At 55.1% G+C, this 13,578-nt stretch overlaps 1 protein-coding gene across 1 annotated transcript; it reads right to left on the bottom strand.

Annotated features, from left to right (window-relative positions):
* Positions 1–1,075: 1,075 nt before the first annotated feature.
* On the bottom strand, positions 1,076–12,972 carry LOC311218190 (CCN family member 2-like). Its single transcript, XM_084300784.1, has 5 exons — positions 12,836–12,972; positions 7,970–8,183; positions 4,220–4,471; positions 3,341–3,549; positions 1,076–3,140 (listed from the first exon to the last, which is right to left on the bottom strand). The coding sequence occupies exons 1-5, from the start codon at positions 12,896–12,898 to the stop codon at positions 2,829–2,831; spliced, it is 1,050 nt and encodes a 349-aa protein (XP_084156910.1). The 5' UTR covers positions 12,899–12,972; the 3' UTR covers positions 1,076–2,828.
* Between the last annotated feature and the right edge of the window lie 606 nt (positions 12,973–13,578).

The following is a 13,578-nucleotide window of genomic DNA, read 5'->3' as shown; positions in this document are numbered from 1 at the left end:
GGCTCATTTTTAGTGATTTCTGGTTGTTGCAGCACAGGGCCGAGGCTTGGCCTCAGCCGCTCATTCCTCAGCAGGGTGAGGACCCCCAAAAACCCTGCCTTACCCCCCCAAACCCTGCCTTACCCCCAAACCCTGCCTTTTCCCCAAAAAAAACCTGCCTTACCCCCCCCAAACCCTGCCTTATCCCCAGCAGCCACCCAGGGCCCCACCCTGGTTATCGCGGCCACCCAGGCAGCAGGTGATAAGGGCTGATAAGGGGTGGTGGGGCCCCGGGACAACCCCAGAGCTGGCCTCATGCTGCCACTGGGCTGTGGGGGACAGAGGCCACACTGGGTGCCTCGACCCCAGCAGCCTCCAGAACCTCGCTCCCAGCCCTGCCCATGGGGAGCTCAGCCCCAGGGCTGGGAGTGCTGCCCCTGGGGGTCCTGGTGTCCCCCCTGGTTCTTAGGAGACTCAGTGCAGTAATAAAAAAAAATAAATTAGAAAAAGCCCCCATGGCAGCACCTCCTCTCTGGGATCCCCCAACCATAAAGGCCAGGTCCAGCAGGAGCAAGGGCGCGCAGTTGGGGCAGGGGGGGCTCGTCCCCAGGGAGCCCCAGGCCCACCCCAGCAGCGGAGGGAGGCTGGGAGGGGGCAGAGCCAGCGGCCGTGAGCCACTAAGCCGCCACAAACCACTCGCGTTCTGGCCCCGTTATCGCCGACTGCTGCGCACATCTGCTGCCGGGGTTATTTTTAACCGGGTATTAAGGGCTTCAGGTCGTTAAGCGGCGAAGGGCAGGCTCCACTCATCACCCCTAGAGCAGCGGCTGCACTTTGGGGGCCCCCAGGTGCCCGTGGCACTGCCCCCAGCACCGCTGCGTTTTGGGAGGGGGAAACAGGACCCCCCCGGCTCCCCACCCACCCCTCTGCTGCCAGCCCTGAGGGCACCAGGGCACCGATCCCAGCAGGGCCAGGGGCTGGGGCCATGCCCCGAGGGATGCTGCCAGGGATATACAAAATAGATTTATTAGCGGTGAGTGAGATGCAGCCTCGGCTTAGTTTTACGCTCAGAAGCCGTGTAAACAGCAGGAGAAAAGTCAAGAGCCGAACAGGAGGGCAAGGGGAAAATCTCCGTCACGAAGAGGCCCCAAGCGCGGTTGTGATAACAGGGTACAAAAACTGTACAAAGAGCTTTACAAAGAGAAGAAACAACCTCAGGAACCATCAGGGGAATTATTTACAGTTATAACTGATTACACGTAACAGGAGGCTGAAGGCTCGTGAGCTTCCGCAGGCTGAGAGCGAGGCGAGGGGCTGACGGGGTACGCTGGCCTCGCGGCGGTGTTTTGGTGGCCAAGTCAGGGCGATGAGTTACAGGCCACGAAGGGCAGCACCTGTGAGCAGCTCGGATTGTCCTCTGGCACTGAGTTTTGCCCCAAAACAGGAGCGGTGGTGGGGCAGGGCTCAGCGCCGCAGCTGCCCAGATGCACGGGGCAGCCTCAGCCTGGCCGCGGGCTCACGGGGATGCCGGTGGCCGGTCCCACAGGGCCGTGGTGAGCACCGAACCCAGAGGTGGAGAATCCCAGCACCAAGGACTGGCCCTGTCACTGTCTAACTCCAGAGACACGCTCCGTTTACAAACACTGGCCCTGAGACCCCCCCAGGGAGATGAGCTGAACCGTGCTGCTCCAGCTCCTGACCCACAGGCAGCAGAGCCCAGAGCTGAAATGCAGCCGCAGCCCCGCTGGGCATGCACGAGCCAGCAAAGCCCGGCTCCCCCAGCCACCTCCGAAGTGATCACAGACTGGGACCACAGAAATGCTCCTCGCTGCGCTGAGATCTGCCGTGAGCTGCCCCCACAGGGGACACACTTCAGACAGGCAGCCTGGCTCACCCCCATCCTGGAAGAGCTCCTTGGGTCTGAAACAGGCACCAGGGAGAGGGGTGAGCAATTTCCTTTTTTCTCCAAAGGAAATCCTTCCTGGGCTCAGATCTTCAGAAAGAGGCCCCGAGCCACACCTGGGCTCCTGCAAGGACACTGCACAGCTCACTGCTCCCTTCTGCCTCTTTGCTGTCATCCTCATGGGCACATGAGGCTAAAGGAATTGTACAGGAAAGAAAAAAAGAGCCTGGAGCTGCCCGGAGAGCAGGTCACCAGTGGAGGATCCGGCCTCTCCGGGAGCAAACTGGTCTGGAACAAAGCTGCTGATGGGAAAGCAGGTGGCAGGGGGAAAGGTGGACAGAGGGATGGGAGGGAGCTTTTCCCAACTTGTTGGGTCCAATTAGCCAAAAATAAATGAAAGGCTCAGCAGGAGCTCAGCGTGGGGCCAGGACCATATTCCTCACCAAGACGCTTCGCATCCACACCCACCAGAGCCCCGCTCTGCTGGAAGAGAGGCTGCAGAGCCCTGCACTAGCTCAGGCCTCCCGAAACTCCCCTGTCTCATTCTCTGGGTTTGCCACGGTTTGGGCAGGCCAGCGGCCACGGGGAACTGTACCCAGCGTGCTCACAGCTGGAGACAGGCTGGAGCCGTGCGGCTTTGATCCGCTCTCCTGTCTCGTCTGTGGGAACATGGATCAAGTTTGCAGCTCGAGCCTGTTTCCAGTTCCCTCGCCGACCTTTGGGCAACCACGGGCTGCAGCTCAGCGGCCTGGGACAGGAGGGGCTGTTCCCCCACGCACCCTGGCTTGTCAGCACGGCCACCAGGACCACTGGTGGCGAACGGCGCTGCCGTGAAGAGCACAGCCCCTCACAGAGGGGGAAGAGGCTGCGATGTCCCGGGACACAGCCACGAAAGCACTGCAGAGCCCTCTTGACACCTCGGCCCGTGGGTCTGGCACGGGGGGGGCTACTGCCGCTCCGTCTTGACGTGGTCTCCGATCATCCTCCGGTGGTAGGTGGCCAGGAAGATGTCGTTGTCTCGCGGGCAGTCGTAGTGGCAGGAGCACATCTTGATGAACATCATCTTCCTCTGGAAGAAGTCCCCCTCGGGGCAGCGGAACTCCACCTCCACCGTGCTGGTGACGTACGGGGTGCAGCAGCGGCCGTCCGTGCAGCTGCCGCAGAACTTGGGCCGGTAGGAACGGGTGCTGGTGCAGCCCGAAAACTCGAAGTGGAGGCTCTGGCGTGGCTTCGGGGTCCGCACGCACTTCTTCCCCTTCTAGGGAGAGAGAGCAGCAACAAATGGGCTAACAGGAACGTGACAAAAAGCCCACCTAGCCCTGGGCGCTGTCTGTCTCTGGGCAGGAAGGCACAGAGATGGTGGAGCAGCCCCCAGGGGACAGGCTTATGCTTTCCAAGCACCTAACCAGGTGCTCCCTGGCACTCCTGTTGCCGTGTCCCCACTCCCTGAGCCCCTACCTTGGTTTTCTCCATGGGGAAGTCGCAGGGCCGGACCATGCAGAGCCGGGTCTCCTTCTCCAGGCGGCACTGGGGGTTGTTGGTGGTGACCCGCGCAGAGATGCCCATGCCGCAGCTCTTGGAGCAGGCGCTCCACTCGGTGGTCTGCACCAAGCAGTTCTCCTGCACGTTGTTCAGCTCCGGCTTGCGTGCTGGGTCCTCCCTGAAAACTGAGCCAAGAGGAAGAGACACAAGGCAAGGTTCAGGGCTGGGGACAAAGCGCAGCACACAGCCGGGCAGAGGACCATGGCTGCTCCCAGCCTGGTCCAGCTCTTCAGGGACAGCAGCAAAGGTGAGCAGCTGGCACTGACCCACCCCACGAGGCGCTTAGCTCTTGGCAGACGGAGCTCAGAGGCAAGCACAGGGACAGCTCCTACCCCAGTCTGATGGCAGCCAGTTCTGCTGCAGTATCAGGGGACGTGTGAGCCTCCCCTCGGTGCCATTAAGGGCTCAGCAGCTCTGGAGTTCAGCGCCTTGTGCCCACAACACAGACACACACCCAGAAGGCTGCGCCACCGTCCCTCAGCCTGGAACAGACGAAGCTAACTGGGAACGTGGCTGGGGAGGCTGGCTCAATCCTGCCATCTTACAGCTCCTCTGAGGCCTGACTTTCCCTCTGCTGCTCTTGGTGCTGCAAGATGCCAGGGTGCTACAGGAGCCACCCATCCCCAGCAGATGCCTGGCAGCTCTGGAGGACAACGAGAAGGAGACTGCTCACTTTGTGCCAGGGGATGAGCTGTCACCACCAGCTGTAAGCAAGACGTGAGTGAAGGCAGCTCAGCCCTGCCTCAACCCCCCAGCAAACCGCTCCTGCCCCTGTCGCACCAGCCCATCTCTCACCTGCCATGGCTGTTTCGAAGCGGTTTTCCTCGCTGCCCTCCTCGCAGATCCACTCCTCGCAGCATTTATTGCGGAACTTCACCCGCCGGGGGTTGGGGCACTCGGGGGACGGCAGCCGCAGGTCGTCGGAGCACAGGGGGATGCAGCCGATGGCGCCGTCCATGCAGATGCACTGCAGCTTGCAGGTGGGCTGGAAGCTCTCCCCGTTGTGGTAGATCTTGCCCAGCAGGTCGCACGTCGCACCCTCGTGAGCTGGAGGAAGAGGAAGAGGAGAAGCTGAGCCGATGCGGGGGGCTGGCAGCACGGCCTCTGCCTCGGGGGTTAAGGGGCTGCTGGCAAGGGGCAAGCCCCACGTGCAGACCCCTCCCCGACTTTGTGACCCCGGGGCTGGCTGCAGCACAATTGGCACGTTGAGTGTTTGGCTCCCTGACCCCAGGATGTTACTGAGGCTGATTTGTGGAAGTGGCTCCAGCTGTGCCAGACCGCCCAAAGCGCTCCACCAGACCCTGTCCCCCACTTGGACGAGCCACCAAGGGGCACTTTCTCTTTACAGCCCTCAGAGGTCCTCCCGTGGGGCTCAGAGTGCCCAGCCCATGGCGTTGTGCAAGGTGCATTCCTCACGGCACAGGAGCCAGCAGCTCTGCTCCTTGCTGTTCTTAAGAGGCCAAAAGGCAACGGGCTTCTCCTAAGAGCCGTTCTCCCACATCCACCAAAGGAAAGCAACACGCTGAGCTGATGACCTTTGGGGCTCCTCTGATGGTCCTCCTTCCTGCCACAACTTTTCTCTTTCTCTCTGTTCACTCCGATCTCCAGACCTCTCCCCGCCAGCCCTTCTCTGAATTTTTTCACTCCTTCCCGGTAAAACTTAAATGAGAAAAAAGGAATCACGATGACATCTTACACACAGGAGCGATCCTCAGTCTGTGGGTGTGAACAGCGCTCACGGGTTCTTACATTTGTATTAGCCCAAAGTTTTCCAGTCGAAGTTTTCCAGCAGAAAATTGTGATTTGATTAAAAGCTTCACAGGCACAGACCAAGTTTGTGAATGTTTCCAATGAGAAACAACTGAAGCATTTCAACTCGATACCAAAGATTTCCTTTATGCTCTTACAATAGCTCGTGTCTGAACCAAAATACTTATTGGACAGTATCCATCGTGGGAAACCTTTTCCTTGGGTAATTATTTTAGATACTATAAATATCAAGATGAAATATTTTGATATAACCGAATTAGAAAGTTCTGGCACAGCCAAACAAGTGTTCTAAATAATTCACGGGAAATTTTGGTATTTTTTAATGTTTGTGTTTGTTTTTGTTTTTGTTTCTCCTTCAGTCTGAAGCAAAATGTTGAAATCTCAGAAGTTGTTCACAGGACAGAAATCCTGCTTTTGGACAGTCGGCTGCCGCTTTCTGCAATTCTGACCCCTTAAAAAAAAAATCCATGCAAACATTTATTGGGAAGTTACCAAAAAGAAGGATTCTTGGCGGCTTGAGGAGGCTTACCAGGAAACCCGATCTATTTTCCTCTTAGTCCTGCTTGCCCGTGGAACAGAACGTTGTCTCCGACCAAGTGTTTGGCCCAAACAATGAGCCTCTTTCCATCTCTCCTCATCCTCGAGGGGACACAAATCCTCCTGGTTTGCTACTGCCTCGTTTCTCACCAGCGCTGGATCTCAACTCGCAGCTCTTTTCGGTGCCATTGGTATAAAAATACTCCTGTGCTGTTACCGAGAAGTTTCAACCCCCTCACTTTTTCCATCGGAGTGGAAGCCATCCACTTTCCCTCTGCGGGGCCGTTCAGACTTATTTTTAAGCCCTCTCTCACTTGTTTAGCCCAAGCCCTCTCCCTCCCCGAGGAGCTGCTGACGCCGCTCCCTCCCCACCCAAGCGTGGCTTGGGGATTTTATGATGTTTTTGGAAACCAATCGTTCTGTCATGCCTCCTCCTACCCTACGGTGACCTCACCTTCCCCTTGACCCAACGTGATGAAGCACCAAAAGGGATGGCAGCAGTGGCAGAGGGGGCTCTTTGCTATTCACCAGCTCCGTTTGGCACTGCCCACGTCCACACACCACATCCAGCCACGGAGACACCTCTCTGCTCCTCCTGCTCCCCCTGTATCTTCCTATTTGGATTCCTCTAGGCCCTCTCTCTCTACTCACACAGCCCGATCCTACCATTCATCGCAGTCATCACTCCAGCTTCACCTGCCTTCGCTGTCTCCAAAATTCCCCATCCTCCAAGAGAGCAGCGTGGACGTCACAAAAATATCACCCAAGGACACGGCCCAAATCCTCGGTCCAATTTAGGGAGAGGAGATGTCCTGCTCCGTATCCACCTGGGATTTTCGCCATGAAGATCTTAATTTCTCATTTAGAGGCAGGAAAGACCGTTGTGACCTTCAAGTCTGATTTTTTACAGAGCAGAGAGCCGGGGCTCTCACTCTGAGATCTGTGCATCAAGCCCCTACCTCACAGGAATAGGAAGCATTTTTTTCTTTTCTTTTCTTTTTTCTTTTATTTATTTATTATTTTTTTTTTTAAGAAAAACATCCAGGCTTCATGCAAAGTCTTTGAGATGGGGCCTTCTCCACACACAAGTAAATCATCCCAGTGATTCAGACACCTTTCCTGCTACAAACACATGCTTCATTTCCAGCCCTAATTAGGCGGTTTACACCCACTGGGTATTATCAGACTTGGCTTATTGAGCTTATTGAGTTGGGCTTATTGAGGTTTGGTGTACCAATGCCTACAGAAAGCACAAGGAAGCTCACGTGGCTTCTAAAGATCACAATAACCAGGGCAGGACATGACACATAACTTACCGAAACATCTCAAAAGGAAGGAGAAAACACCTTCATTATAGTTATATTCATTAATTCAGGTAAAAAGGAATGATTGTATGTGACCCTGGCATTGCAGGACAGCGTGGTTCCCCCAGAACTCCCAACTGCCCCACCTCAGGTTGATGTCTGAGCACCTCCACAGAAGCCACGTGCCGTGGCCGAACACTTCCCAAAGCATTCACACCGACCTTCCTGCCCTTGGGTGTTCCTGACTATTTTGAAAAGCTTGAATTAAAAAAAAAAAAAAAAAAAAGTCAGCACCTGGCAGAGACGGGCAGGTAAGTCTTGGTTTTAAACAAAGACCAGGAGACTGACAGAACACATTTTTTCCTTCTATACCAAAATACATTTCTGCATGCTTTAAAAATAGCTACTGAATAACCAGAGCAGCAATTCTTTCCGTGCTGAGAAGCGGCACCAGGATTAGCTTGGGGAGAACAGGTCTGTGTTTGTGTTTACCTGGCTCGGTGACTCTCAGGTTCCACGTGCACTCTGTTTTACAAATGACCTGCTCAGCTATTTCCACCCAGGTGCTCAAGCCAGAAATGTGTTACGCCTCTTGCACGTAGGCAGTCGAGTGCAAAATGCCAATCTCCAGCGCAAGGCAGTGAGATTTGGGGTGAGATATTGCAAGCAGCAGCACTTCCCAGCAAAAGCCCAGCTGGCTGATATTTACCCGCAGGCACTACAGGGTTAGAGGCTCTCCCATCACATCCCAGGGACAGAGGAGAGCCCCAGGCCCCCAGTCGTGCCTTTGGAAACGTCCTTCATTGCAGAAAGAAGTAATTTGTGTGCGTATCGGTCCCCAAGAGCTGCAGGAAATTCTGGGCGCTGGGGGCTTTCTGGGGGGGCTGCAGGGGACACAGGAAAACTGCACAATAACAGAACGAACGTCTCTCACCTAAGCAGATCCCGCTGCCTCTGTGGATTTTGGAGAAGTCGCAGTAGAGTCCCTTGTGATGATCGCAGGGCTTCTGAAGGGAACAGAGCTCGCCAAGCTGCCTGGCACACACCTTGCAGCAACCGCAGGCATCCAACACGTGGCTGGTGCCAGCAGGGCACTGCAGAGGCTGTGAGGGACACTGGCAGGGGTACGTGCAGGCCTGCGGTTCTACCTGGAGGGCAGACAAGCCACGGAGAGAGTGAGTTTCCCACAAGCCAGCCAGGCAGGAGTCCCACACGCAGCTCAGCCCCCGCTGCCTTGGAAGTGATAAAAGAGTAAGCAGGAGCAGGAGCAGCGAGCAGTTCTTACACAGCCTGCTCAGGAGGAGACACCAAAGCGCTCTGCAGTGGCACCAGTAGGTCCAGCCCAAAGATGAGAAAAGCGAGGCACGGAGAGCAAGGCCTTGCCCAAAGTCAGCCAGCAGGGCTGAAAACCAAACCAAAGGCTCCCGAGTCCCATTTTGCCCCCTGGATCCTGCGCTGTCTTCGGTATTCCCAGAAGAGTGCTCTCCTCTCCCCTTTGCAGGGAGCACACTCAGGCAACCCTCCGTGGGACCCTGGGGCCCTGCTTGGAGCATTTCCCAGGGGCTGCCCACCCGCTGGAGCCCACCCTTGGCTTTTGGGCCACTCCAGACCCTGAACGGAGATGCGACCATGGCTGGAGGAGGGCTGCCTTCTGCAGAAATCCCAGAGGCTCTCCAGTGCCTCGCTCTGGGGCTCCTTGTCCTGAATCAGCTCGGAGAGCGAACACCAGCCTGAGCTCTGCACGTCCCCAGACCGGGGCAAGAACCAAAACCACAGCTGTGAAAGGTGCAGAGCATGCGGCCTGTGGGCTCCTCTTACACCTCCTCAGAAAAATCTGGGTGCTAACCCTGGTCCCCTGTTCAGCTTCTGCCCACTCCAGCTCTCTGGGTAGTTTCAGAGGGATGCGAAGGCCCCAACCCGCAGCACTGCCCTGGGGAGCTGCCGCAGGGCTGGCACAGCCCTTGTGTGCAGGTGGTGGCAGCTGACACCTGCGGGACATTTTGGGGTCCTGCATCGCTGCGAGCTCATGCACAACGCATACATCTGTGCTCAGAGCTGCAAACAGGGTGGGTGAAGAGGAGGGAGCCCAACAGGATGAAAACGTCCAGCCAGGAAGGGGCTGCAGCCACTGGGGGAGGACGGACATCTGGATCAGAGAGAGCCAGGAGGCAAAAACCATCTTGGTGCAGCTCTGCTTGCACTTGCTATGCTCTATCCAGCCCTTGCCTGCGAAACATCTTCCTTGGATATTGTTTGTCACCAATACCAGTAGTAAAGCTTTTCCAGCTGTTTGACTGCTGCCCAAAGCAGCTGTTCTGACTTGAGATCCCACGGGGCAGGAGATGCCAGCTGCTTTACACTTCTGCAACAATCGGCACAGTGTGGCACAGGAAAGGGATCAGCCTAAACCTCCGCTCACAAGACCTCCCAGAGCCTTACCCTGCTCAGAGGGAACCAGCACAATTCTTGAAAACCCCTGGTGCAAAGTATTTTGGAACTAAGCCTCTCCTGCCTGCAGCCCAGCTGTTCTCAGACTGCAGTGCTCGGACCTCTTGCTGCGAGCTGGCATGTCATCTGGAGCCCTCCCCAGCTGCTGAAGTGCATTAAAAGACGCTAAAAATACAGAACTGCTTCCCTACTGTTCTTCATGTATGGGGCTGCTGGAGCTGCCAAGAGGACGTGTTATTTAACCATGAATGAGTGGGTGGGGGGCACATGAGATCATACAAGAGGCAAAGCATTCCTAACACGGGGCCTATATTAAGATGCAATTCATGCACTGAAAAAAAACGACAACAAGCATTTTCCAGCGCGATGTCAGCCACAGGCCATATAAAGGAACACTCTCAAAATATCTCTCCTACTGAAAGCCAAAGCAAAACAACCTCTTTCAGGACAACAAAGAATCCGATGGGATTAAACCCAACCGAGCTTGCTTTCTTGCCTTCATTAATCATCGTTGGTGCTGTTTATTTCCTCTGAGAAGTCACCCAAAGAAGCCAGCCCACCTGGCTCTACCTCCTGTTTACAAGCAGCTCCGCTTGCTCCTTGCATTCCGGCTGCTCTCAGCACAAGGACATCTGGGTTCAGACCCCAGATGCATCAGAGACCTGCTGCCAGACTGCACCCCTACCTCTTCTGTGCCTCATTTCCCCACCCAGGCACAAAAGCACGGCTTAAAGGCTCATTTTGGCCACATTTGTGGGGCTTTTTTCATTATTTAGAGATTTTCCTACCAGTCAGCTCAGCTGGGGCTGTTTTCCTCACCCCGTCCACCTGGCCTCAGGGTGTGTTGGGACTCCTGTTTGCTTGTTTTATTGCTGAGCAAAGTCAGCTCGTGCTATTTATAACTCCTCTCACAGGCCCAGGAGAGCAGAGAATGAGCTGAAATCTTTTTTGGCTCGTGCGCTCCCAACTGCGAGCACTGAATAGCTGGCTGGCCAGGGGAACTTCTCGAGCTGGGAGCAGCTGGTAGAAAGTCAACGTTGAACCAACTTCCTAGAGTTCTCCATTACTTAATTTGCTTTCACAGCAATTTCAAGGAGCCTAAACGATGGCTTATATTGCATTTCCACAGAGCACTCTCCAGCCTGTATGATTTTCAAGGGCTGCTTCCAGGAGTCGTTTCAATACTGTGTGGAAACCACCCAAACGCTCCCAAAGAACTGCAGGCACTCACATTCAGGCTCTGCTACCAACCCGAAGACCAACACCTCATGGAATCGTGAGACCATTCAGGTTGGAAAAGACCTCCAGGATCACCCAGACCAACCATTAACTTAGCACCTGGGTGCGGAGGGATTCCACCTAAAGACCTGACATTTCATGCCCCTCTGCAGAAGGGTCTGTCCCTAAAACTACACCCTTTTACCACCACTAACTTCAGATTGACAACAGCCTTGATCTTGTTTCTGTTGAGAATATATTTCTGGGAACTTGAAGAGCAGTGGGACCAGGATTACAGACCAAGGCTATGGAGTTAGGGCTAAAGCTCAGAATATTGACTCGCTGCTCCTGGCTTTGCTGGCAGCTCTCATGTGGATCTCAAACACCACGTGTGAATCCGCCACTCATGGGACCCTAAGCGATGGTCAAGCCCCAGTGGGATTAAACTCATCCTGGCCAGAGAAATCCCGTGTCTGTGCTCCACGTGTTTCCACCACTCCTCCCACGTCCCATGCGCTCAGCTGAGTCAGGACAAGTTTCCTGCCTGCCCTGCGGGCTGAACCCAGCTACCTGGGGGGAAAAGAGGTGAGAACGTGCCTCCTGCTTCACATTCACCTAAAACCTCTCCCCTACATCCTGAAGGTGTGAGCTGGGGGACACGAGCTCACACCGCTGCAGCAGTTCAGTGGCACCGCCAGGGATGGCTTCTCAGTCCTCTTCTATGTCTGTACGAGCCCAGGGAACCAGCCCAGAGGTCCAAACCAAAGAGCATTTCTAAAATTTGGGCTCACGACTGCCTTCAAAGGGCTGGGAAGCAGCATTTCAAAGCTGAGCTGGCTGCTTGAAAAGCGCCTTGGGAGCCAGGGGTTAATGCTGCGAGGTAGAAGTAATGCAATAAACACATAATTGGTTCCCTTTCACACTCCAAGCCTGGTATAGAACAAGCAGTCAAAACACAGCTATTCACGTACTGCAAACACCCAATTATCGGGGATAACACCTGCCTTCCCTGCACCACAGGGCTCAAGGCACCTTCCCAGGTTGCAGCAGCGCCCCGTGCACAGCCCCTTCCCAGGGGTGAGAACCACAACCCCGGTGTTGTGGGCAGAGAGCAGAGGCACGGAGACTTGCCCAGGCTGAGCCAAACCTAACTGCCAGCACCCTGGTTCTGCTCTCACCTCTGAACACCCAGCAGCAGGTTTAGGGCAAGTGACAGCATCCTTGATCAGCGATGAAGTGACACAGCCACGCGATCCACTGCTGATGTTTATATGTCTGGCACGATGCTGCCAGTGCAAGAAACAAGAGGATGACCCCAAAAAGCAGAAATTACCCTCAGATCTCAGCTGTGCCAGGTGCCCAGGACACCCCTCCCGGAAGGACAGGGGCTGGCACGTTGCTGAGCGCTGCCAGGAGCAATCAGAGCTAATCAGCCAGACGTTACTGCAGCTATCAGCACAAGCAGCCTGGCGAAGCAGCGGCTCTGCCTGTGAACCTGACTTCTTCCTCAATCTGAAAGGTACTTACTGCAATTTAGATCTCATGCTAACGAGGACATTAATGACTGCAGCAATGTTCCTGATATTACTGGCGCTGTAGTAGCACACAAACGTCGTAAGCAGAATCAGCTGCTCTGTGCAAGCACTTTTACACACACACAAAAAAAAAAAACACAGACAGAACCCCTGCCCCGGAGAGGCTGCAGTCTGATTTCCTCCTCAAATCACTGCTTTCAGGGACAAATGGGTAGATTCAGTGGCAGCTGGGAGAGGATGATGATGGTAAGAAACGGGGATGAGGCTATTCCTTCAGTGCTGTAAACCCAGCGATCTCACCTCTCTCTGTTCAATCCTTCCCTCTTGTAAACCAGGGCTGGCTTCTAGCTCCCGGGAGTGAAGCAAAACAAAACCCACTCTCGATTGCCAGGAGCTCAGAGATCCCGAGGTGCCGGGCGTTACACACAGGGCAGCCTCGAGCTGCATTTGCACTGCCCTGTCACCAGCCACGCTCCAGGAAACCTCCGGAGGCAGGTGGCAGCTGCAGAGGGGTACTGAGCCTGAAGTGCTCACACGCATCGAAGCAAGAAGCTGTAATGCCCAGAGAGCAAACAGAGAGGCTGCAGGGCGATACGTACCCAGCCAGGTGCGAGGAGGAGGAGGAACAGGGTCCAGGTCACCGTCCCCACGCTGCCGGACATCCCGAGTCAAGGGAGGGGATTCGGGCTGCCGGCTGACTCGCTCACTCTCACTCCCTTCTCCTTCGGAGTTTCTCGTCTCTCTTTGGAGAAAGTTGCACATCAGCTTCTCTTTAAATAGCCTCCTGGAGGGGGCGTGCCCTGCGCTTGAGTGACAATCTGGAAAGCAACCCGAAATGGGTGCAACAAAAAATGTCCAAATTCCAGGGAACACGAGCAGATTCCTGTGGCCCTGGCAGTTACGGGGCTGCCGGCGGAGCCTGCGGATCGGTTACTTTCCACATGGGTAAATCACAGCCCAGTAAAAGCAGGGTTATTATTTTTTTTATTTATCCCTCTAACTCCAGAAGTATGAAGCCTGGGACAGCTTTCTTGAGCTCCCCCCTCCCTCCCCTACTTACATCCATTCTTTTTTGGCTGCAAGAGCTGGGAACTTGAATAAAGACAGCTTTAAGGCTCACATTTCTTTTTTCCCCTTTGAACAGGAGAGAGAGATGGAAACTTCAGCACTGTGAGCAGCAAGTAGGTACCACATCTGACTGCGCATCACCAGCGCTTGCTGCCACCAGCTCCGAGAAATGAAAGCTTCATGACCATGAAGACAGATGTCTGGACTCCTGCAGCGAGGAGCAGTTTGTTTTACGAGGCAATGAAAAGCTACGGGGTGAAGGTTGTTGATAAAG

The sequence above is a fragment of the Netta rufina genome (genome assembly GCF_964035555.1).
Source record: "Netta rufina genome assembly, chromosome: 23".
In the NCBI taxonomy this organism is placed as follows: Eukaryota; Metazoa; Chordata; class Aves; order Anseriformes; family Anatidae; genus Netta; species Netta rufina.
Note: the sequence above shows the minus strand (reverse complement) of the source record. Positions and strands in the feature narration are given on the sequence as shown.

Coding starts and splice junctions, on each gene's coding strand:
- LOC311218190 (XM_084300784.1), bottom strand. CDS start 12,898: ATGTCCGGCAGCGTGGGGACGGTGACCTGGACCCTGTTCCTCCTCCTC. Junction 8,184..12,835: donor TCCTCCTCGCACCTGGCTGG/GTACGTATCGCC, acceptor TCTGCCCTCCAG/GTAGAACCGCAGGCCTGCAC. Junction 4,472..7,969: donor AGGCAGCGGGATCTGCTTAG/GTGAGAGACGTT, acceptor CTCTTCCTCCAG/CTCACGAGGGTGCGACGTGC.